The sequence below is a fragment of the Erythrolamprus reginae genome, chromosome 1 (genome assembly GCF_031021105.1).
Source record: "Erythrolamprus reginae isolate rEryReg1 chromosome 1, rEryReg1.hap1, whole genome shotgun sequence".
In the NCBI taxonomy this organism is placed as follows: Eukaryota; Metazoa; Chordata; class Lepidosauria; order Squamata; family Dipsadidae; genus Erythrolamprus; species Erythrolamprus reginae.
Window position 1 is genome coordinate 141095647 of NC_091950.1, and position 24811 is coordinate 141120457.

The following is a 24811-nucleotide window of genomic DNA, read 5'->3' on the forward strand; positions in this document are numbered from 1 at the left end:
CTCCCAATGGGAATCACAAAGGAAAAGCAGAATAGAGTAGAGTAGAGTAGAGTAGAGTAGAGTAGAGTAGAGTAGAATAGAATAGAATAGAATTCTTTATTGGCCAAGTGTGATTGCACAAACAAGGAATTTGTCTTTGGGGCATATGCTCTTAGTGTACATAAAAGAAAAAAGATTCATTTGTTAAGAATCATGATGATTCTTTATGATTGCCATGGGGTCAAATAAGCAATGAGAAAACAATCAATATTAATAAAAATCTTAAGGATGCAAGCAACAGGTTATGATGAGGCATAAATGAGACACAAGGACAAAATTTCTAATCCTGAACTAAAACATCACCTTGGTTACTATGCTCTACAAACAGAAGGCTGATTTAGGCGATGACATTTTTTAAATTATTATTTTTGTTCCTTTGGGTCAATTTCTGATTCCTGGACTGGAGAACTCCTTGCAGTTTGCTTACCAAGATTTTGGAACTCCTACCTTTTCCTAGGGCTGAGAGAAACCAGCTAACCTTTTATCTAAGGCTGAAACAGAAGTCCCAGTTTCCCATGTTTAGCCTTTTGCCTTAGTCACTAAAACAAACTGCCTCTTAAGAGAGGATAATACATGCCCAATTGAGAACAAAACTCATTGGAGATGATTGTCAGACACCATTGCCTCTTCTGAACAGCTAAATCAGACATTTTTCAAATGATTAGGCTAAAAGCTTTTATGTTGTTATGCAGCAACAGAATGAGACAGTTCTGCTTAATAATAATCCCTGCCAGAGTAGCAGCCAAGTAAAATGTCAAATTCTTTTTTGCACTAAAGTTTTTAAATTTAATAAATGGATGTTTAATGGCATATTGCAACACATTTAATCTTGGTTCCCTAGAGAGCTACATTATTGTATGAAAAAGCTTCTGGAGCCTGTAGGCTAATGAACTAGTTGCCATGACAGTTTGAGCTAGGAATTCCTAGTTAATCTTAAACTACACACAGGCAAACATATTAAATGCTTGTGCAATTTGTGAATCTGTCACTGAGAAGTCTGAGAGACTGAATGATCGTTTAGTCGTTTGAACACTAAAGTTCATTAATTTTGAAAATGCATACCTTGAGCTTACTTAAGCTATAAGTAACCAGAAATAACATACTAGACATGCTTTTTGCAAGACCAAATAATCTAAGGCTCCTTGGTTTAAAAAGCTACATTTTCACCAGTGCAGAGCATCTTTTGTATTCTGAAGATATGGAAATCAACTTAATCCAAGTTGTGTGCAATTGGTTTGCTGAATAGCCCACCATCCTCATCTGTAGAGCAGCAGAACTTTAGCTTTTGCAAACCTACAGCGATCATCAATAACATTAGGGTTGGGCTTTCAACCACCTTTAAGCAGAATACAACTTCAATGAAATAGAGAACAGAAAAAAACATATAGCCCCTCCCTGGTACAAAGCTGAAGGGATCAGATCCTGTGGCCTAGAGGTTAATTCTTGCCTTACAAGGCAGAAGCTACAGGATCAAATCCCAGTGAGGATATGGCTAGCTGATGAGGCCAGAACAAGGCCGAAATAGTGCTATCCTAGTCTCCCTTAATTTTAAAAATTCAGCAAAAAAAAACATGTGATATATATAGTCTCTAATGAACACATATGCTGAGCAAAATAGAATTGCCATCTTGCTTTGAGGTCCAGTGTATTATTGATTATTCCAGCAATCTTCCTGGCTTCTTTATCCCAAGTGAAGGCTACTTACCCTTAAGCTGGAGCTGAGGTGATAAGGGAACTGGCCTGGTGGAGAAGAAAGAGGAAATCAAGAATTCAGTTGTCCACTTGGCAAAGCATGTACAATGCTGAGAAACTTGCTTCCTTCCTCCTCTTTCACAATGGACTTTCAAGGCACTGCCAAACCCCTCAGGATTATATGGAACAAATATTTATATTTACTGGATGGAGATTTTGGAACTCACTTTCCAATAACTATGGCTCTTCCTGAATAAATACAAACAGGGCTGAAATGAAAGACATGCCAGTTTCTGAGAGTTGAGCTTTACCAAAGAAAAGCCGACCCCAAAATCTTTTAGTTCATGTTGATGATAATGTGAGGAAATAAATATAGAAGACCAACACTCAGAGAGAAAGACAAGTAACTATGACCTTCCCCAGCCCACCCAGAAAACAAAGAGGTTGTGCCTGAAGACAAGGAATTTGGTGCTTAAAGCAAAGCATGTAAAAGCTGATTACTCGGTGTTGTGGTTAGCTCTGGCCCAGCTCCTGCCCCAAGGACTGTGGATGTGAGGGAGACATCCACATGCTGCAGGACTGTTTTGCCCCCGGTGGAATCTGTGGATGAAGGCTCCTCTGACCAAGAAGACATGAGTGACAGGGAGGAGGAGAGTGTGGCAGACAGCTCAGGAGATCAATTATCTAGCTCCTCCTTGGATTCAGAACAAGAGTTAATGATATAGCCACGCATGCAGAGAGCGATGCATAGGCAACAATAACTGAGAGATTATTATCAAAGAAAATGAGGCCACCTGTGGTTGGGTGGGGCTGTGGTAATTAGTGAGGCTGCTATAAAGAGCAGCCTGTGGGTTTGGCCATTGTGGAGGATTATCTGATCGTTGTGTTTCGTGCCTGCTTTCCTGGTTTTGACCTTTTGTGTGCTGATTTTTCCCTGCTTTGAAACTAAACCAGAGCAAAGTGTGTTTCGCTTTGTGAAGAAGAAAGACTGTGAATTGCCTCACAGCTGCAAGCTAAGTATCACAGAACTGATAAGGGACTCGTACAAATTACCAGTTTGTTTGGAGACGAGTGCTCTTTGCTATGCCAAAAGAGGGCTTGGTTTAAGTGAATTTTCATTATAAAGAACATTGTTTTGAATTTTCAAACGTGTGTGTGTCTGAAATTTGTACTTATGAAATTTTGGGAGGAGTCTACCAGAGAGCCCGACAGAACACTCGGAATGGATGTGCTTGCTATTTTTGCATACATAGCTTGCCTATTGCATTAATTTTGCATCATGAATTCTAGGGGACACTTGATAGGCAATACAGTTCACCATCGTCCTCAACCAAGAAAAATAACCTCCCCATCTCATTAAGAAAATTACAATTAAAAAAAAATCTCTCTGGCGTAAAAACAAAAAAGGACAAGTAGTAAACTTCAAAAGCCGTTATAAAAGCATATGCAAACAAATAAAAGCAGAACAGCATACAAGAGGAAAACCTTCTACACACCAAAGTTTTCTACAACTTTGTCAACAACAAACTCAAGGACTCTAGACCTATCCCACCTCTTAAAGGACTCAACAACAAATAATACCATGATGATTCATCCAAAGCTAACCTTCTCAATTCATTCTTTGGCTCTGTCTTTGTCAACAGCAATGGCTCATCCCCCAAATTCATCACTCGCACCTCAAACTCTCTCAATAACCTAACCCAAATAGACTTTACTGAAGACCGAGTTGAAAAAGCATTATGAAGGAGATGTGAAATTAAATTTGTATCATATTTTAGGGAATCTTACCTGGCGGTCCTGGAAAACCTTGTTCACCTTTTTCTCCCTTCTGACCATGGTAGCCTGAAATAGAAACTGGCCTAAGGCTTGGCACCCCAAGAACTAGAGAGCAAGCATCACACTCCAAATCCAAGTGAAATCTAACACAAAACCAAATGTTCAGAAACTGCTTATTTAAACAGCCCTGTGAACATAAGTTTAAATTATGACTTCCTTTTAATCCAAATTATTTTAAAACCTTTAGGAGAAGAACAAATCAACGATTCTGATAGAACAACTACTAGATGGGGGGAAAGTTGTTTTTTTTAATGGCAACACAAGACATTCTAAAGGAGAAGGGGGGAAATAGTTACGTTTCTATCACAGTATTTCCCACTTGGGTTCCTCCCAAATGTTTTAAATCACTTCTTCCATCGGTGTCAGTCAATGTGGCCCATATGCAGGGTTAGGGGAAGCAGGAATCTAGCCCATGTGGCAAAATCCAAGGTGGAGAGAGGATGCCCTATTGCAGTATTTTTTTTAACTTTGGCCACTTTTAAGATGTGCGAATTTGAACTCCCAGAATTCCCAGAATGGCTAGGGAATTCTGGGAGTTGAAGTCCGCACATCTTAAAAGTGGCCAAAGTTGAAAAACTCTACTCTATTGCAACTAGCCCCCAGTTCAAGGGTAATGCATGGGCACGAACCACCATGGTTGTAGACCTTCTTGAATCCACCTCCCACTTCCTTTATTCAGATCTACCATTTTCTTACCAGGCAGTCCTGGACGGCCAACATCACTAAATGCCTGAAACAATAAATAAAAAATAGTTTCTATCAAAGCATATGGCTATAAAGAGATTTAGGCATTCCATTTCCTGCCCAAAAATAATATATCCCCTTAGTTCCCTGGAAAGTGAGATGTGTGAGCATTTTAGCTATTACTTACATTATTCTCGTAAACAGGTACAGGGCTGCCTGGGGGGCCTGGAGGCCCTGGGGGGCCAGGAGGACCCTGGGGGAAAAGGGAAAAAAACATGGCATTCATTACACTTAATAGGGTGAAATATTAAACAGAGGACCGAGGGAATGCAATACATCAGCAGCCACTCAACTCTACCTAAACACAATAGACAGAAATGGAAAGTATCATCGCCAGCGAAATCTTGTTCCAGCTTTATCGCTTGCAGCATAGGCAACGATGAAAATATACAAGTTTGTGTATCATTCCATCAGTCATAGAAGAAGAAATAAAGTAAAATTGCTGCCTGCCGCTTTGCAAAGAACACAGCAATATCTCCCTCTTTCATTAGCCTGCACTAGCAGATGGCTGCTTACTAAGTGTATATGAGAAAGCTGTGGGAATTCATATCACTTTTCTTGGAATCCAAGAAACCCCCCCTGGATTAGACTGCATTTCTCCCTGATTGTGTGCTGCTTCCCATTTTTTAGATCTCAGGCTACCAAAAGGGAGAGCAGACCCTTCAGAGCAAAATATACTGCTCAAAAAAATAAAAATAAAGGGAACACTCAAATAACACATCTTAGATCTGAATGAATGAAATATTCTCATACTTTGTTCTCTACAAAGTTGAATGTGCACAACAGCATGTGAAATTGATTGTCAGTCAGTGTTGCTTCCTAAGTGGACAGTTTGATTTCACAGAAGTTTGATTTACTTGGAGTTATATTGTGTTGTTTAAGTGTTCACTTTATTTATTTTTTTGAGCAGTGTATATTCCCTATGAAGTTGAACTTTTGTAGTAGAGGGACTTGACTGTCAAAAATCTTGGCCAAAAGAAATTTAATGTTGTAACATCACCTTTTTCTCCTTTCCCCCCCAATAATAGAGCCTGAGAAGCTTCACTAAATACTGGCTGAACTCAGATACCATTGCCGACAGAGGAGGGTTCCTCCCAGGTCAGAACGGTTTGCCTAAACTGGTAGTGATCTGCTGGTGACATCACAATGACATCACGGAACTGGTTCAGTCAGTGCCGGTCCATGGGTACCACCATCTTTTTTTTAAAAAAATTAATTATTATTATTATTTTAATTCTTCTGAAGCCAAGTTTCTGGCATTGTGCATGCAGTCACCATCTTGTTTTTGGCTCTTTTTGGGGATTTTTTTTAGGATTTTTTGCCATTGTGCAGGCATGCACGTGCTTAGCACACATACGCCCACACAGCACAGGAGGAAGCAAACCAGCAATGAGGTAGGTTACCATCCTTCGGCCTAAGATGTAATATAATTATGTTTTTTATAAGTCAGGCTTGATTCTGGCAACTGGTTGGCAAGATTTTTGAAAATTATTTGCCATTGCCTCCTTCCTAGAGCTAAAAATGAGGGGCTGGACTGAGGCTACCCAGATAGCCTAGGGTCTAAGGTGTGACAGATTTCTAGCCTAGTGCCTTAGCCGCTATACCAAATTTCAATGTCTTGGAATTATATTAAAGTGGATGGATTTATATGAAACAGACAAATTACAATACAGTGTTCCCTCGCTTTTCGCGGGGGATGCGTTCCGAGACCGCCTGTGAAAGTCGAATTTCCGCGAAGTAGAGATGCGGAAGTAAATACACTATTTTTGGCTATGAACAGTATCCCAAGCCTTCCCTTAACACTTTAAACCCCTAAATTGCAATTTTCCATTCCCTTAGCAATTATTTAGATTATTACTCACCATGTTTATTTATTAAAGTTTATTAAAATATATATTTATTAAAAGCAGACGAAAGTTTGGCGATGACATATGACGTCATTGGGTGGGAAAAACCGTGGTATGGGGAAAAAACCCTGCAAAGTATTTTTTTAATTAATATTTTTGAAAAACCGTGGTATAGAGTTTTCGCGAAGTTCGAACCCGCGAAAATCAAGGGAACACTGTATATAAACTGCATATTTGAATTCCAACTGCTAGAGAGGAACAGATTTTACTGTATAGCATGTGTTTTTCAGTTTTTATTATTATTTTTATTATTTATTAGGTTTGTATGCCGCCCCTCTCCGAGGACTCGGAGTGGCTCACAACAAGAAAACAATACAAATCCAACATTTAAAACAGTTTAAAACCCTTAACATAAAAACAATTATACATCTCATACAGACCACACATAAAGTGGAAACGGCCCAGGGGAATCAATTTCCCCATGCCTGATGGTAGAGGTGGGTTTTGAGAAGTTTGTGAAAGGCAAGGAGGGTGGGGGCAGTCCTAATCTCCGGGGGGGAGTTGATTCCAGAGGGTCGGGGCCGCCACAGAGAAGGCTCTTCCCTGGGTCCTGCCAGACGACATTGTTTCGTCAATGGGACACGGAGAAGGCCAACTCTGTGGGACCTAACCGGTCGCTGGGATTCGTGCGGCAGAAGGCGGTCCCGGGGAATAAACCTGGTAAGCCATTGTGGGGCACAGAAAGCTACTGCAGAGACCCCTGGTCTGATGCAGCACATCTATTTCTTTTCTTATCATTCAAAGAATTTCTTACTTACCCTTAACCCCAGTGCTCTGCTTAAGTCTGCTGGGTCACCTTTTTCTCCTTTCAATCCATTTATACCAGGCCGGCCCTGAAAGGATCAACAAATCAATGGAATTGCCTTCAAAAGATGGTGAGGAGTAGCTGGACAAAATGCAATGAAATATCAAAAAAAAAGACAGTTCTGCATTTGCTTATTTATAACTGGATTTATTTATTTATTTATTTAATAAAACAGAACCGAGAAGAAAAAGGAGTGAAAGAAAAAAGAGGGGGGGGGGAATAAAAGCAATGCAACATTATCTATCTCTACTTCATTTATATAGCTACATATGGGCTTATCCATGTATATGAAGCTAAATCTTTCAACATCAGAAGGGTAGCTGACTTATTCAGTAGATTGAAGATCTTATGTCACTTGCAATTTATGAACAATCCACATAGAGACTTAGATCACAAAAGGTTAAGTATAATGAAATATGGTCTTTTTCTGCTATACAACTATTGCATAATCTTTCAAATACATTTATAGTGGAAACAAAACCATCAAAACAAAACACCCACAGTTTAACATTTGCAAACTAGTAAATAAATTAATCACATTCTGTTACACGGATTACAGAAATGTCATAATGTGAGGAGGGAAGTCATGTACCAACAGCCCAGCCACCATCATCTTTCCTGCTTCGAATGGGTAGAGAGCAAAAAAAGTGGAGAGAAGAGAGAAGAAAGAAGTTGTCACGGTTCCTGGTAGCATCCAAACTAAATCAGAGTCCAAGTCAAAGTACTCCTCAAAGTTCCAATTTATTTCCGGAGCCATCCTGACACCCACACTGGGAAACCTAAATCTGAGTTTCCCACCCAGTTGAAAATTCACCTCCCTTCTTCCCCACCCACAAACATGTCACGTTGCCCACTCAGATTGTGCCAGTGTGGACAGTCCTCCTACTTCCGCCCAGGTGGGTGGGCATAGAATGGCCTTGAACCACTTAAAATCACCCCCACCCTTCCCGTAAACATCAGGCCTTCTATAGATAGTGTGGCAAGCTGTTAATTTGTCATCAACTTCTGCACCAGCTTGACAGAAGTTATGGCTGTGCATTTATTTGTGAACAATTTGTGAAGACCATTCTTGTATCTTAAAAAAAGAAAATGCATGAGGGAGAGCCATTATGTTAAAGTTTGTCTTGAATGAGTGGATAAGCTAAAGAAGATCAGGCTTGACCACTGGAGGATTGCCAAAAAGTGTGAAGGACACTCTTGGCCCTGAAGAGATGGCCATGGATGATTCTGGCTGGTGCCTTGTGTGACAGCTGCTCTCCTTCCTTCCTTCCTCTTTGAAACTGCCAGAGAATCTAGCCAAAGTGCAAAATACACTTGAGAGTCATTCCAACAGCAGCTGCAGATGTGCCATGTAAGTCAAATTGTGGGCTAGTTGGATTATTTTGCTAAGCAGCTGGATCCTCGCTGGAAAAGGACAGGCCCTAAAAGAAAGGGCGCCACTGTAGTGAGATACCCATGTGGTCATAAGGAAGATAGAAAAATACCATGAAGTTGACATAGCTGTTATCTGTATGGAGCCAAAATAGAATAGAATAGAATCCTTTATTGCCCAAGTGTGATTGGACACACAAGGAATTTGTCTTTGCTGCATATGTTCTCAGTGTACATAAAAAGAAAAGATACATTTGTCAAGAATCATGAGGTGCAGGCAAATTCTGCTTTGGAGAAGAATAACTAAGAAGACTCATGTGTTCTAATGGCCAGTTTCAATATTAATAAGGATTCAGGAGATAGTTCACTCATTATTGTCTATCGGTTCACAGAAAACCAATATAAATACAGTGAAGAAGACTTTATCCTAATGACTTTAGAATATATTGGTTGCAAAAGAATAATAGTTCAAATGCTAGGTTCTTGAAACTCTCTGCATTTCCTCTTTATAAACCTTGCTAAGGAGTCTCTGAAAAAAGTGGTTGGAAAAGGTGGTTACTTTTAGTTTGCACAGATACTACAGAGTGTGGTATGGATATTTATTTCTGGAGCAGTTGCTTGTAGAACATTATGGACCTGCATTCCTTTCGTTACTGATTCAGTGTTCATTTTTAAAGAAAATATAAATAATTTTAATTTCTGCCACTTCTTTAATTTCAGTCAAATACAGGACGATGAATTGAGCATTTTCATTTCCTCTTCATTTACAGAAAAGGATAGGTAGGTAGGTAGATATTGTAGATAGATAAGGTAGGTAGGTAGGTAGGTAGATAGATAGATAGATAATGTAGATAGATAATGTAGATAGATAAGATAGGTAGGTAGATAGCTAGCTAGCTAGGTAGGTAGGTAGGTAGGTAGATAGATAGATAGATAGATAGATAGATAGATAGATAGATAGATAGATAGATAGATAGATAGATAGATAGATAATGTAGATAGATAAGATAGGTAGGTAGATAGCTAGCTAGCTAGGTAGGTAGGTAGGTAGGTAGGTAGATAGATAGATAGATAGATAGATAGATAGATAGATAGATAGATAGATAGATAGATACTGTAGATAGATAGGTGGGTAGGTAGGTAGGTAGGTAGATAGATAGATAGATAGATAGATAGATAGATGATAGATAGATAGATAGATAGATAGATAGATAGATAGATAGATAGATAGATAGATAGATAGATAGATAATCTCAGAAAGGGACTAAATGAGTGATGGGCTGCATATAAATCAAATAAATAATTAGATAGATAAAAATTCTTACAGGTCGTCCAGGAAAGCCGAGTTCTCCCTTCCGCCCATATCGCCCAGTTGGCCCCTAAAATAAAGCAAAATGGAAAACTCTATTTTAAAAGATAGAAAGAGATGGTTAAATGGGAAATGACCCAGAATCACTGCAATGTTACTATATTTATACCACAGGATTCATAAACCCAGAAGGAAGCCGAAGGGCTATGTCACTGTTCTTTCCAACAGAATTTTTTTGCATGAGTGATGGCAAAATCAAGGTCAAAATACAGCAACTGGACAAAAAAATTGTACCAAGGCTCCTGGGGGAATTATAGAGGTCAAGGAAATGGCCAGATCTGGATATATTAGAGCAGTGTTTCTCAGCCTTGCTGATTTTAAATTATGTGGACTTCAACAAAATGACTGAGGAATTCTGGGTGTTGAAATTCACACATCTTAAAGTTGCCAAGGTTAGGGAAACCCTGTGTTAGAGAAAACCCTAATATTGCCCTCTGCCCCACAAAAAACCCAATGAGAGCATGCTGGACAATCATGAAAAAAACCTAAGCATCAGCATGAAAAATAACACAGGACATAGGACAGAAATGGCTGCCCTGGGCAGGTTTCAGTCACTTAGAGCTGAGGAGGACTACAACATTTTGTTGCAATTTTTCTATCCCTAAGATTTCCTAACTGCATCTACCAAAATAAAGAGAAAGGATGCAACAGTATTTAAACTACAATCAGGGACAACAAATACAATTATGAGAATAATTTTTAAAGTTTCATCAGTCGAAAAAAATAAGTAATGAACTAGTAGTAACCATCGTGAAGAGTGCTTAATTCTGAAAATTAATTCCTTGCATAAAAGCAAAGATACCATTTATAACTTACTGCTGGTCCAATAGGTCCACTTGGGCCTGGTTCACCCTGCAAATTAAAAAGATATATGATCAGAAAGGCACATTGTTTTTGGAACAGCTTCCCCTAACTAGACACCTCTGTATGAGACTTCCTCTTTCAGCATTGTCTAATTACTGTAGAATTACACGAACCGATGTTTAACAAAATCTGTAAATAGATTAGATTAGATTTATTGGATTTATATGCCGCCCCTCTCCGCAGACTCGGGGCGGCTCACAACAATGGTAAACAAAACATAGTAACAAATTTAATATTTCGCAATCTAAATTACAGTTTTAACTTAAAAAATCCAAAAGAGCCCCCATTTTAAAAACAAGCACACCATCGAATCATACACAAAATCTACATGGGCAAGGGGGAGATGTTTCAATTCCCCCATGCCTGATGGCAGAGGTGGGTTTTAAGGAGTTTCCGAAAGGCAACTTTGAATAGGAAGATAGATTTAAAGAATCCTAAAGACAATGGAGGTTTTATATTAGAAGCTAGGTTAGCGGCCCTCTTTCCTTTTTTCCTCTTACAAAGAAGTCCTTCCTCACTATGTGGGAAGCGGATCCTTTAGTATCTTGTTGCACAAAAGCAATAGTAATTGGGAAACGTTTTTCAAATATAAGCCAAAAAAGCAATACCTTTTCTCCTTTTGCTTCAGCTGCAAGGATTGTTCCGTCAGGCCTAGTGATAACACTTGGCTCTCCTTTTTCACCCTGTCCAGGGGGCAAAACACAAGAAGGAAACAGTGATTTATATCATTTCCAGAGCAAATGCAGCACATACTGAGGTGGTATTTATTTATTTATTTATTTTATTTATTAGTTTGTCAAACATGTACAAGATAGTAGATATGAATATGAACATTGAACCAAGGAATACAAATAAATGAGGACAGTAGGACAGAGATGGTAGGCACGCTTGTGCGTTTAGGCACAGCCCCTCTACGGACCTCTTAGGAATGGGGGCGAGGTCCACAGTAGACAGTTGAAGGTTGAAGCTGTGAAGGTTTGAGCATGTAACAATGGAGTTAGGTAGAGCATTCCAGGTGTTGACCATTCTGTTGCTAAAGTTGTATTTTCTGCCATTGAGTTTGGGGCGGTTTACCTTGAGTTTGTAATGATTGTTTGCCCGTGTATTGTTGGAGTTCAAGCTGAAGAACTCATTGACAGGCAAGAGGTTGTAGTGGAATATTTTGTGTACTATGCTTAGATCAGACCACAGGTGGCGCAGTCTCCAGATTGTCAAAACTGATTCATACTGATTCACCTGAACTGGTAGCGGAAATTCTAACTGGTTTGCCGAACAGGCAAATACCACTTCTGGCTGAACATGCCTCCACCTGCCTGGTCGCCACTGGCCCCCACTGGCTGCTCACCCTGCCTGCCCACTTGCAGCTTGCTCTGCCTGCTTGCTCACTGTTTCCCCAATCACTCGCTTACCCCACCCACAGGGCATATATTTTGCCTTCACCACACAGCCTAGCTAATCACCTCACCTCTGCTCCTCACCCTCTCTGCTCACCAAAGGTAAGAATGCCACCTTGGCTGGGTCAGAGAACATGCCATTCCCTGGCTCTCTGGTGTGGTTGTGCAGTAACAATTGCTTTTAATATCTATGGGTTTTAAATTTTGTTTTTTATCTAATGTTGGATTTGTACTCTGTGTATTGTATTGTTGTTGTGAGCCGCCCCGAGTCTTTGGAGAGGGACGGCATACAAATCTAATAAATCTAAATCTAAATCTGGTCTTCCCCAGGGCCTCCACCTGCATGCTGCCCACTCATCCTCTGCCTCGCTCACCTTCATCTGTGCCTTGGTAGACTCGGCCAGCAAGCCTCCAGCCGCTGGTAGTTTTCAACTGCCTTCCAAGGAGCTCCGCTGTGATGTTGTCCTTCCGGTTCAGTAGGCTGTTCTCCTGGCCAGGTCTGGCTGCGAGTGGCACCGGCAGACAATGGGATGTGTGTACGCAGTCATCATGAAGAACAGGGTGGTGGCGGCAACGGGACTTCTCCAGGCCTCTTTTTCAACCTGTAGTTTTTGGCGCAAGAAGTCTATAACCGCCACCTCTTTTTCGTCATGAGAAGCCTGCAGTCGCCACTGCCAGCTTGATTCTGGCTAGGAAAGAGGTGGCGGCTGCAGACTTCTTAGAAAACTAAAGGCTGAAAAAGAGGTCTGAAGTCCCGTTGCCACTGTTGTCGTCCTTTTCTTTGCAAAGGCTGTACATGGGCTACCCATTGCCTGCTCTTGTGTGTGTGCAGCCGCACCCCATTACCAGACCTGGCCGGGAGAACAGCTTTCTGTGCCGGAGTGACGGCATCATAGTGGAGCTGCTCAGAAGGCAGACAGACTGTGGTGTCCCTTTAAGGTGCTTTTGACATGGCGGGAGGGGGGACCATGAAGAGACAGAGCGCCTTTTCTGCTGGTTCTGTGGGTGTGGCTTCGTGGGCATGGCTTAGAAGGTTAATGTCGAGTTGGCCATACCCACTCAAACTTGCTGTTGGCCATGTCTACTTAGTCACATGACCCCCACCAAGCCATGCCCATAGAACCAGTAATAAAAAAAGATGAAACCCATCACTGAGTTCATATTATAAATATGTGTACAATGCAATCATTTTATTAAAGCAAGAAATAAACTGGATTCCAAAGTACCAAATGATACGTTTCTACTTATGTCCAAGGTATATATATATATACTCCCATTCCTGGCACAAATTAAGTACTGACTGCAATTATTATCCTAAAGCTAAATAAATAATTATCCCAACTCTCAGTTTTTAAAATAAATTATTTGGTAAGCATGTTGATTATACTGTAAAAGCTGCAATACGGGAATGAGACAAATTATGCATTTGGGTTAAATTTTTAATTTTTGGCTAAACTCAAATTTTTACTTCTGACTGGGTTTCTTTACTATGTTAGGGTAGTCATGCTGCAACATGATCAGTACAATTTGTATATCTTTGCTGTGAATTTCTACAATGGGAGTTACATATGAATATGATAATGTTAGATAATCTTGCAATAAAATGTTTATTTTCCCTACTGTTGATCACAAAAGTAAGAGATATTGCTCATTTAACAAAGGAAAAATATATATCCTACAATAGGGGAACCCTACTAGTGGCAATAGCCATTTTATCAATTATTTTCAGTCCTACTCTTCTTGTTTACCAGGAATTCAATGTAATTTTACCAGAGCATCATAAAATCCAATTTATCCTGCTTCATTTTCCATGTAGCTTTTCCACAAATTCCAACCAATGAAAGTGCTTGCTAATATTATTCTAATTTAAGGACAGAAAACTTAATTTAAGGGTGAAAATGAGCCAGAGGTGGTACTTCTGATGATAAAAACAGTTGAATATAAAGCAGTAGTAAAATTAGAAGCAAACGAAAGACATCTTGAATAAGAGACAATTTCCCACAATTAATGATGATCTTGTAACCCAGATTTCTTTTTAAAAGTACTTTATGCAATCTTACCTTCAATCCAGGATAGCCTTGTAAACCTGGAATTCCTGGGTCACCTTTTGGTCCCTAAAGAGGAAGGTACACATTTCATGTCATCGATAATAATAATAATAATAATAATAATAATAATAATAATAATAATAATTTATTAGATTTGTATGCCGCCCCTCTCCAAAGACTTGCTAATGGAACAGTTTCATTTTTGAGCACTTTTACTAACGGTATATGCTTCTCCTATGGCACATCAAGGCATGAGGGATTTGAACCTGGGGAGTCTGCTGGCAAGATCCTGGTAAGGATATGGCCAGCTGATGAGAGCAAATCCTGGTGAGGGTATGGCTAGCTGATGAGAGCAAAATAAACTTGAAATACAGTGATCCCTCTATTATCGCGAGGGTTCCGTTCCAAGACCCCTCGCGATAATCGATTTTTCGCGATGTAGGGTTGCGGAAGTAAAAACACCATCTGCGCATGCGTGCCCTTTTTTCTATGGCCGCGCATGCGTAGATGGTGGAGTTTGCGTTCCCCGCCGCCCACGCAAAGGGGAAACCCCGATTCGGCTCCTCGCTGCTGCTGCGCTACCGAGCAGATCAGCTGCTGGGCGGCCGAAGGAACCTTCCCTGGGTCTTCCCCCTCTTGCTGGCGGGCGGGCGAGTGGCGGGCATCAGCGAGGAGCCGGGGTTTCCCCTTTGCGTGGGCGGCCGGGAAGACCCAGGTTGGGGGTTCGGGGGGGTGCTGGGAAGCCCCCCAGGCCGGCTGCGACCTTTTAAAGCAGCCGCGCCGCTTCCCAGCTGACTCCCGAAGCCAAACCCGGAAGTGGTTTTTTTTTTAATTAATATTTTTTTAAAAATCGCGATATAGCGTTTCGCGAAGATCGAGATCGCGAAACTCGAGGGATCACTGTAGATCTATACTAGTCTCCCTTCCTTTTCATTATCAGCAAAAATATATTACACATATAGAATATAGTTTGTCGGCTATAAAAATTTAACTGCCTTGGATAAGGCCCCTAGAGGGGCCAAGAGGCAAAAAGGAAGCAGTATGCTCCCTCCTGTATTTAGATATATCAGAGTGATATGATAGGGAAAAACACATATAACATTTCCCTGGTACAAGTTGAGAGGAGGAGAACCTGTAGTCTACAGGTTACAGACAGACTCCCCAGGTTCAAATCCCAGTAAGGGTATGGCTAGCTGATGAGAGCAAAATAAGCTTGAATTAGATCTATACTAGTATCCCTTCCTTTTCATTATCAGCAAAAATATGTTACACACACGTAACATATTTATTTGTGTGTGTGTGAGAGAGAGAGAGTGTGTGTGTGTAACATACACACACATCTTTACATTGCATCACCTGCAAAGTCATGGAATCAATCATAAATCAATCCATCACCTTTCACCTAGAAACTAACAACCTACTCTCTAACAAACAATTTTGTTTTAGAAAAAAAATTATCCACTAACCTGCAACTCCTACACTGCAAAAACATATGGACTTCACAACTCGATCAAGGTAATTCAATAGATGTAATTACATAGACTTTTGTAAAGCCTTTGATTCAGTAGTACATGACAAACTACTTCAAAAATTAAAATATTATGGCATCTCTGGTCCCCTTCATATTTGGATAACTGTGTTCTTGTCAAACAGACAACAAATGGTTAAAATAGGGAATAGGGAATGGTTAAAATCCTGCACCTGTCATCAGTGGTGTCCCTCAAGGCAGCGTTCTAAGACCAACACTATTCATTCTTTACATAAAACACCTTTCTGATCATATTATTAGTAATTGTGTTCTCTTGGTTGACAAAGTTAAATTATTCAACACTACCAACAATACTTCTACTCTTCAAAAAGACTATAATTGGCAATTTCAAATCTCAACCAATAAATGCTCTGTCTCACATTGGCAAAAAGAATCAGAACACAAAATACAAACTTGGAGGACACAACCTTGTAGATGACCCTCACTCTGTTAAGGACCTTGAAGTACTCATATCTAATGACGAAAATGCCAGAGCCCACTGTAACAACATTGCCAAAAAGGCACTAAGAGCTGTTAACCTAATCTTACGTAGCTTCTTCTCTGGCAATATTAAACTGCTAACCAGAGCATACAAAACATTTGTCAGACCAATCCGTGAATACAGTTCACCCATCTGGAACCCGCACTGTATATTGGACATACAGTTGAGAGAGTCCAGAAATATTTCACAAGAAGAATCCTCCACTCCTCTGCAAAAGAATACCTTATTCCACCAGACTTGAAATGTTGGCTTAGAAAACCTAGAGCTATGTTGCTTTCAATCTGATCTAAATGTAGTTCATAAAATCATCTACCACAATGTCCTACCGGTCAATGAATACTTCAGCTTCAACACAAAATACACTGCTAAAAAAAAATAAAGAGAACACTCAAATAACACATCCTAGATCTGAATGAATGAAATATTCTCATTCTCAACTCTGTACAAAGTTGAATGTGCACAACAGCATGTGAAATTGATTGTCAATCAGTGTTGCTTCCTAAGTCGACTGTTTGATTTCACAGAAGCTTGATTTACTTGGAGTTATATTGTGTTATTTAAGTGTTCCCTTTATTTTTTTTTTAGCAGTGTAGATTCAAACTCAATGTAAAGCTCGGAAAATCGACTGCAGAAAATACGACTTCAGCAACAGAGAGATCAATGCATGGAATGCACTACCCACTGCTATGGTTTCTTCCCCAAACCCCAAAAACTTTAACTTTAGACTGTCTACAATCAACCTCACCCCATTCCTAAGAGGTCTGTAAGGAGTGTGCATAAGCGCACCATTGTGCCTACTATCCCTGTCCTACTGTCCCATTTGTCCAAATTTACCTATACCTACTTTGCTTTTGTTTATGTTTATACCATACCTATTATCTTGTACACATGTTGACAAATAAATAAATAAAATATTACTTTTCAGCCACTCCAAGACACTGACCACTCATCCCATAATGTCCCAAATGAAAGACTGAGAAAATTTAGTTCTACTTCTTGAGAGTTATATTGAGAAAAGATTGTCATAACTCAATCTTAATAATAAAAGTTCAGATAAGGACCAGATTTACCTAGGAAAACTTAAAAGTTTATAATGTTGCAGGCAATCTAATCCTATTTTAGGCACCTAGCAACAAAAACTAAATGTTTCTAAAACTGGATGTAATATTTATAAAGCCTTACCTCTGGGACTGACAAAACAGGCATAGTTTTCTAAAAATAATAAAACCATTTGTTAAACACAAGATCAGGCTTTTCCTTAGATTGTTCAGCAAAACATTAAAAGAGAGCAGTTAAGCACTATAAAATGCTAATGAACACACTTAAATCTGCATCTGCATTGTAACCTTTGTATCTGTTATATCTGCATATAATTGTATTTTCAAATACTTCTATTGGGCATGTGCCTGAAAACTCAGAAATTCAGGATTTAGATTTAAAAAAAACTAACAAGCCAAAGTATCTTCATTCTGTATGTTTAGCTATACAATAGCAGTAATCGTATAGTAATATCTTTATGGTTGTAGCATTTTTTTTCAACCTTAACAACTTTAAGATGTGTGGGCTTCAACTCCCAGAATTCTGGGAGTTAAACCTCATACATTAGTTTCGAAGGTTGAGAAACATTGGGTGAAACATCAAATACTTAACATTTAGAATTAAAGTACTGTAATTTCTCGAGCACCATTCTCCTGCAGATAACATGATTCTGGAAAAGCTGGAGTGGCACAGTGGTTAGAGTGCAGCACTGCAGGCTACTTCAGCTAACTGCTGGCTGTAGTTCAGCAGTTCAAATCTCACCACTGGCTCAAGGTTGACTCAGCCTACCATCCTTCCGAGGTGGGTAAAATGAGAACCCAGATTGTTGGGGGCAATATGCTGATTCTGTAAACCGCTTAGAGAGGGCTATAAAAGCTCTACTGCTTAAAAAAAACAGTAAAAGGTAGAAATATTCTTACATCTTCACTAGAAATGTACACAGGTTGTCCTGGAGGGCCTGGAGGACCAGGAAGACCTATTCCATCTTGACCCTTTTCACCCTTAAAGAAAGAAAGAAAAAGTCTTGACATGTGTTCTGCTCAAATTGTATTCCTGCATCGCTTAGGAAAAATATTTGCAAATTTCAGATTTTTAACTTGGATTTTGGAGGAACATATAAAAATTCTCTGTCTACATCTCTTAATGCAAACTTCAGTTCTGCATAGATTGCTATTATTTGGAGGGCATTCAAAGATGGAGCCATTTTAATGCTAGTCATTCATTCTCTGCCTAGCCAACAGTTCTCAGTCTTCTCTAGGAGGTGGGTATGGATAATCCTCTTCCTGCTTTTTTAATGCTAACAAGATCACACATTGCACACATATTTCAGCAATAGCTGAATTGGGGATATTTGTTAGACGTCATAGGAATCATCAACTAAAAGTTTTGAAAGAAAACAAATTGTAACATTCTTCAGACTTGAACAAAATTCCTCAGGGGAAAAAAATCCATTTTTTAAAAATTACACAACACACAAACATAATTTCTTCTGAAATCTAGATGGTACTCACTTTAGCCCCTTCTTCACCCTTTTGTCCCTGAATTAGAGAGAAAAAGGCATTTTTAGAAAAGAAAGCAACTTCACACAATGGACAACTATGGGATTGCTGCAAGTGATAGTGACTGTGGTCTACCATATAGAGGGGCTGAACTAGAATCCAGAAACTGTGGTATGATTAAAAGGTCACTGTTTAGTCACTTGTTTGACTTCTAGTTTACTACCATCATTTCATTTGATCTTTTAAAGTACAGTATCTCAATTACTTTGGCCCACCTAATGAGAGGGCTGTTGATGTTGGGAAAGTTTGAAGGTAAAAAGAGAAGGGAATGGCAAAAGAAGAGATGTTTAGAGAGCGTCCTTGATGCAATGAACATGAATTTGGGAAAATTCTGGGAGACAGTGGAGGACAGTGGGGCCTGGCATGTCAGACACAATTTAGCGACTGAACAACAACTTGGTCTACTCTCCTTTCATAAATGATCTCTCTCATGAATGAATAGAACAGTCATGGAAAACCTTTCTGCCATCACTTTTTGAGTGGTGAATAGGTTGTGTGGAAATGCCGCACGTGAGTGTGTGTGCTCGTCGGAATTGGAAGGAGTAGTACAGTGTTCCCTCGATTTTCGCGGGTTCGAACTTCACGGAATGTCTATACCACGGTTTTTCAAAAATCTTAATTAAAAATACTTTGCAGTTTTTTCCCCTATAACATGGGTTTTCCCACCCGATGATGTCATATGTCATTGCCAAACTTTCGTCTGTCTTTAAAAAACATTTTTTTAAATAAACTTTAATAAATAAACGTGGTGAGTAATAATCTAAATGGTTGCTAAGGGAATGGGAAATTGTAAATTTAGGAGTTTAAAGTGTTAAGGGAAGGCTTGGGATACTGTTCATAGCCAAAAATAGTGTATTTACTTCCGCATCTCTACTTTGCGGAAATTCGACTTTCGTGGGCGGTCTCGGAACGCATCCCCCGCGAAAATCGAGGGAACACTGTACTTGGACTGAATGTTCTACTCACTTGTGGTCCTGGGAAACCTTCTAATCCAGGACGACCATCTGATCCTGGCAATCCCTGTGAGAAGAGTAGGAAAAAGTCCTGGTTTTCATAATTGAATTTAACAATTCAACTCCCATTAAAATATATTTAAAGCCGTGCGTGCGTGTTTCAAAAATGATTTCAGTGCTTCACGAAAGCATATGGCCTGTAATGTATGGATAACATTGGAGGATGAAGGGAAAAGATGTTGACTAGGAAAAAGTCAAACATTTGAGGGAGCAGCCTTCAATAAATTAACAATCAGAGAAAGAAATTTAAGAAGGATCAAATGGACCAAGCAGTTAAAAATCTCAGCAGGAAGTCTATACTTCTAGACTTCCAAAATTCTGTTAATGGAGCCTTATAGTAAAGTAGAATTAGTTTATTTAGTTGTGTTTCCTGTCAGGTTTCCCCGGGAGAGCTAGCATGGCCTCACTCGTACAAATTTAAAGATTTATTTCAGATTTCCATCTGAGCATGAACAAATGTGGAGCCTCCCTTAAGAGCCATATTATGAATAGATTCAGCATCATCAACCATGTTATCCTTCCAGACTGGCTTCAGAATGGCCACCGTTTTGAAGTTGTTCTTCTTTTGTGGCTGGTTCTGGTGAGTGTTGGAGATGGGGGAAAGTCTGTAATGTGGTGTATCTTAAGGTTTATGTATCTCACTGGTCCTCCTAAATATCTACATGAAACCGATGGATGAGGAGGTCATTCAACCAAACTAATTGCAATAACATCAGTATGATGATGACAACCAATTGCACAGGTCAGGCTGGCAATGACATTCATGCGATGACCCAATATTTGGAGGATGTGAAAGTCTGGATGGGAAGGAACAACCTTCAACTTAACCCTAACCCTAGCAAGATAGAATGGCTTTGGGATTTTGGCCCTTCTGGGTCTGGTTATGCATTATCTTTGGTTCTGGAGTAGGATAGCACATGGGTATCAAACTCACGGCATCACATTGTCATCATGTGATATATTGCATCATTTCCCTCCCTTTGTAGACTTGGGATGGGCATGGCCTGTGTGTGACACATCCAGCCTATGGGCCACCAGTTTGACACCATGGGATTGCACATCCCCAAGTGTTGGAATTGTGTGAGGCTGCAGCTCATTCACTCTAATTGCGTATGTATTGGGGAATGTGGTTTAGGGTGCCAGAAGTTATTTTGTTTGGATGCTTGTTTGTAATTTTTTAAATAGGTTATTGTTGCTTCTATGAGCTGCTCAGTGTTAGGGTACATAAGATGGGTGACCAAATAAGCCAAACAAACAAGTAAATAACATTAAGCCTGTATCTTTTTTTTTCTTAAAAACACCCAACCAAATAAATGTCCTCAAACCACTGCTCTTTTTTATTTATATTTTGTGTCATATTTTGAAAATAAGAAGTTGCTTTCATGAAGAGTAGAGATGAACAATGGTCATGCACAAAGTCCAAAATTCTTCTTTACTATAGGTCACTTTTTATGTATGTACAGCACTAATTTTTAAAATAGTGCATGAATAAAGCATTTCTTTATTTAAAAAAAATTAAATTTAAAATTTAAATTTAAAACATATAATTATTTTAATCAAACATTAACATGAACTTACCTTTTCGCCTGGCAAGCCTGGGAAACCAATGATGCCCTCATCTCCCTAGAGTTTTAAAAAAAAGATTGATATATTCCCTGTTACAAATCCTAGTTAATATACACAGGATTATCTTTTCTATGTGGGGACACATGAAACAAGATTGTCAATGTATCACAGAGTTTAAATAAAACTCAGAAAGATAAGCCATTTTCATGTCTACCTATCTTGTTTTTTGGTATGTGGGAACCACAAGTAGTCCAACAGATATTCTTGATTTATGATCCAAACACAGGATCACTGGTCTAATAATAAGGAACATCCCCATAACTCCTCTATCAATTACTTGTGCAAAATCTTAGGTAAGATCAATGATTTGTGCAAGATGATATATGCATATATATGCATATATATATATATTTGTTTTCGTAGATTTTCACGGGTATATGTATGTAGATTGTTCTGAGTTCGGGTTTTGCCCCGTGTAATATTTTGCATGTCTATGCGACGTTTCAGTGAAATCACATTCACCATCATTAGGCTGAAGTTGTAAGCTTCGTGCTGCTGTAAATATAGTTTATATACTATATCTACAGCAGCACGAAGCTTACAACTTCAGCCTGATGATGGTGAATGTGATTTCACCGAAACGTCGCATAGACATGCAAAATATTACACGGGGCAAAACCCGAACTCAGAACAATCTACATACATACATATGCATATATTCTTATCAGTGCTGTTTCTGAATAGAACAGTGCAATCAGCAATACTGCACCAGCTCTGTATACCTTATTTATTTCAAAGTGAATTTGAAGAGGCCAATGAGCACTGAGGTCAGGGGTGGATTCTAATGTAGCTTGCTGCTGGTTCAATTCCTTTGCGTGCACGCACACAAAAAATAAAAAGCCGAAAACAAGATGGTGATGCATGCACAGTGCCAGAAATTTAAAAAAATATTTTTTAAAAAAAATGTTTAAAAGAAATTTAAAAAGGAGACAGCGTCCATGGACTGAAACTGACCAAACAGGATCTGTGACATCAACAGTGGGTCACTACAGGTTCAGGTTAACTGGTCCAAACGGGGAGGAACCCACCTCTGACTGAAGTATATTCTTAAGGACAGGAAACCTTTTAGAATCATTGGGGATCAGAAGGCTTGGAAGAGCAGTTTGTGGGTACTCTGACAGAATGGGCTGTCGCCATGGTAATGGTCATTCATAAAATGCCCCTTATCATTTTAAGGGGCGAGTACAAGTGCACTAGAGTGCCTTCCGTCCCCTGTCCTATTGCTCTCCTATATCTCCTATACCTTTCTTCTATTCCTATATTTCTTCTATTCTTTCATTGATATGTTCTATTACTATATCTTCTTTTCTTTTATTTCTTAGATATATTTCACTATGAGTATCTCCTCTATAACATTCATCATGTATTTTACTATGTGTATATAGATATACACTAAAACCCTCATTGTGTATTGGACAAAATAAATAAATAAATAAAAATAAATATAAATAAATAAAAAAATAAATAAAAATAAAAAAATAAATAAAAAAATTTGCAGAGACAATTCCAAATTTAGAAAAACAAAGCCACCCTGCTAAACTATCTATCTTTCAGGTAATGAAGCAAAAGCATCCAACATTTTAAAATCCAGACCTTGGGTCCTGGAGGCCCTGGGAGCCCTGGGATTCCTGGAAGCCCCTGCAAATAGAAAGAAGTTGCAACTAAATTCAGTCAATCTTCATATGGTTGCATCATCCATATTCCTATCCATGAAAAAGAATATAAAGCAGATTACCGGAGGACCTTCGGGCCCACGAATTCCAGGACCACCAGAAACAAATGGGAATCCTGAGCCCTCCATGTCCACCTAAAAAGTAATAGACGTTATTAATCAACTAGTATGTTATCATGTTATCATCAAAGGTGACGTGGTGGCTCAGTGGAAGAGGACGTGGTGCCTCAGTGGCTAAGTTGCTCAGCTTCTCGATCAGAAAGGTTGGCAGTTCGGCAGTTTTAATCGCTAGTGCCGCCTAATGGAGTGAGCTCCTGTTACTTGCCCCAGCTTCTGCCAACCACCTTAGCGGGAAGTTAACAGAATTCTACGCGCCTTTGGTGTTTAGTCATGCCGTCCAATGACCATGGAATTGTCATCAAATAGCGCTGGCTCTTCGGCTTAGAAATGGAGATGAGCATCGCCCCCTAGAGTCAGGAATGACTAGCATGTATGTGCGAGGAGAACCTTTACAATTACCTTTACCTATGTTGTCATCAGCGATGGCCTGCTACCGGAATGGTAAGGTACTACGTTCCGGTAGTGATTTTCAGGATCCACAAACAACTGAGCGTCCCTGATGTGTGTCTACATGCACCCGCAGGATATTTGGATTCTGTGCATGTGCAGCAAGCGAAATCTTGTATGAAGATGTTCTCGCGAGTGAGTTTTTGGCGATTTTCAATGATTTTTTGCTTCTTTGCATGCACGGTTTGCACCTTGTTCTAAAATCGCTAAAATGTTTGGTACTCACAAATTCTGCTGCAATGCCCGGCCCAGGGGGCCCAGGCAATCCACGGGGTCCCATTGGCCCAGGAAGGCCTGCGAGACCAGGTTCACCTGATGTTCCTGGCACTCCTGGGTTGCCCTGAGAAAACATTGAAAATTAAAGTAAGTCTATTTCTAACAAGGGGTGAAGTATTCAGAGCCATGCAAATTAGAATTTCAAAATAGAAAGATAGGAATGCATGTAGCCATGACTCACAGACTTCTTATTATAGATTTATAATCCGGTTTGTATTACATATGTATGCCTGCACTTATATGTATGTATACACATACATATACGTGCACCAGTTGCGGCCCTATCTGGACAGGGAGTCATTGCTCACAGTCGCTCATGCCCTCATCACCTCGAGGTTCGATTACTACAACGCTCGCCACACGGGGCTACCTTTGAAAAGTGTTCGGAAACTTCAGATTGTGCAGAATGCGGCCGCAAGAGCCATTGTGGGGCTTCCTAGATTCGTCCACGTTTCTGCAACACTCCGCGGCCTACACTGGCTGCCGATTGGTTTCTGGCCGCAATTCAAAGTGTTGGTAATGACCTTTAAAGCCCTACATGGCACTGGGCCAGAGTACATCCGGAACCGCCTTCTACCGCACGAATCCCAGCGGCCGATAAGGTCCCACAGAGTTGGCCTTCTCTGGGTCCCGTTGACCAAACAATGTCGTTTGGTGAGGCCCAGGGGAAGAGCCTTCTCTGTGGCGGCCCTGGCCCTCTGGAATCAACTCCCCCCAGAGATTAGAACGGCCCCCACCCTCCTTGTCTTTCGCAAACTACTCAAGACCCACCTTTGTTGACAGGCATGGGGGAGTTAAGATATTCCTTCCCCTAGGCCATTATAAGTTATGCATGGTATGTTTGTGTGTCTGTTTAGTTTTTTATAATTAGGGCTTTTAGTTGTTTTATTAAATTGGATTGTTACATATTGTCTTTTACTATTGTTGTTAGCCACCCCAAGTCTGCGGAGAGGGGCGGCAT

The 24811-nt window shown here is 39.8% G+C and overlaps 1 protein-coding gene across 5 annotated transcripts in view; it reads right to left on the reverse strand.

Annotated features, from left to right (window-relative positions):
• The window catches only part of COL18A1 (collagen type XVIII alpha 1 chain), a 261272-nt gene that overhangs the window by 18223 nt on the left and 218238 nt on the right, over positions 1-24811 (reverse strand). For all 5 annotated transcript variants that reach the window (XM_070726676.1, XM_070726670.1, XM_070726645.1 and 2 more), the window contains 17 exons: positions 23801-23914; positions 23071-23142; positions 22929-22973; positions 21288-21332; positions 19663-19716; positions 18649-18675; positions 18058-18138; positions 17282-17311; positions 14082-14135; positions 11236-11310; positions 10580-10615; positions 9720-9773; positions 6977-7051; positions 4439-4504; positions 4264-4297; positions 3520-3573; positions 1745-1779 (listed from right to left, as the gene is read on the reverse strand). In XM_070726676.1, coding sequence (XP_070582777.1) covers positions 1745-1779; positions 3520-3573; positions 4264-4297; positions 4439-4504; positions 6977-7051; positions 9720-9773; positions 10580-10615; positions 11236-11310; positions 14082-14135; positions 17282-17311; positions 18058-18138; positions 18649-18675; positions 19663-19716; positions 21288-21332; positions 22929-22973; positions 23071-23142; positions 23801-23914 — 951 coding nt within the window. The remainder of the gene's footprint in view (positions 1-1744; positions 1780-3519; positions 3574-4263; positions 4298-4438; positions 4505-6976; positions 7052-9719; positions 9774-10579; positions 10616-11235; positions 11311-14081; positions 14136-17281; positions 17312-18057; positions 18139-18648; positions 18676-19662; positions 19717-21287; positions 21333-22928; positions 22974-23070; positions 23143-23800; positions 23915-24811) is intronic.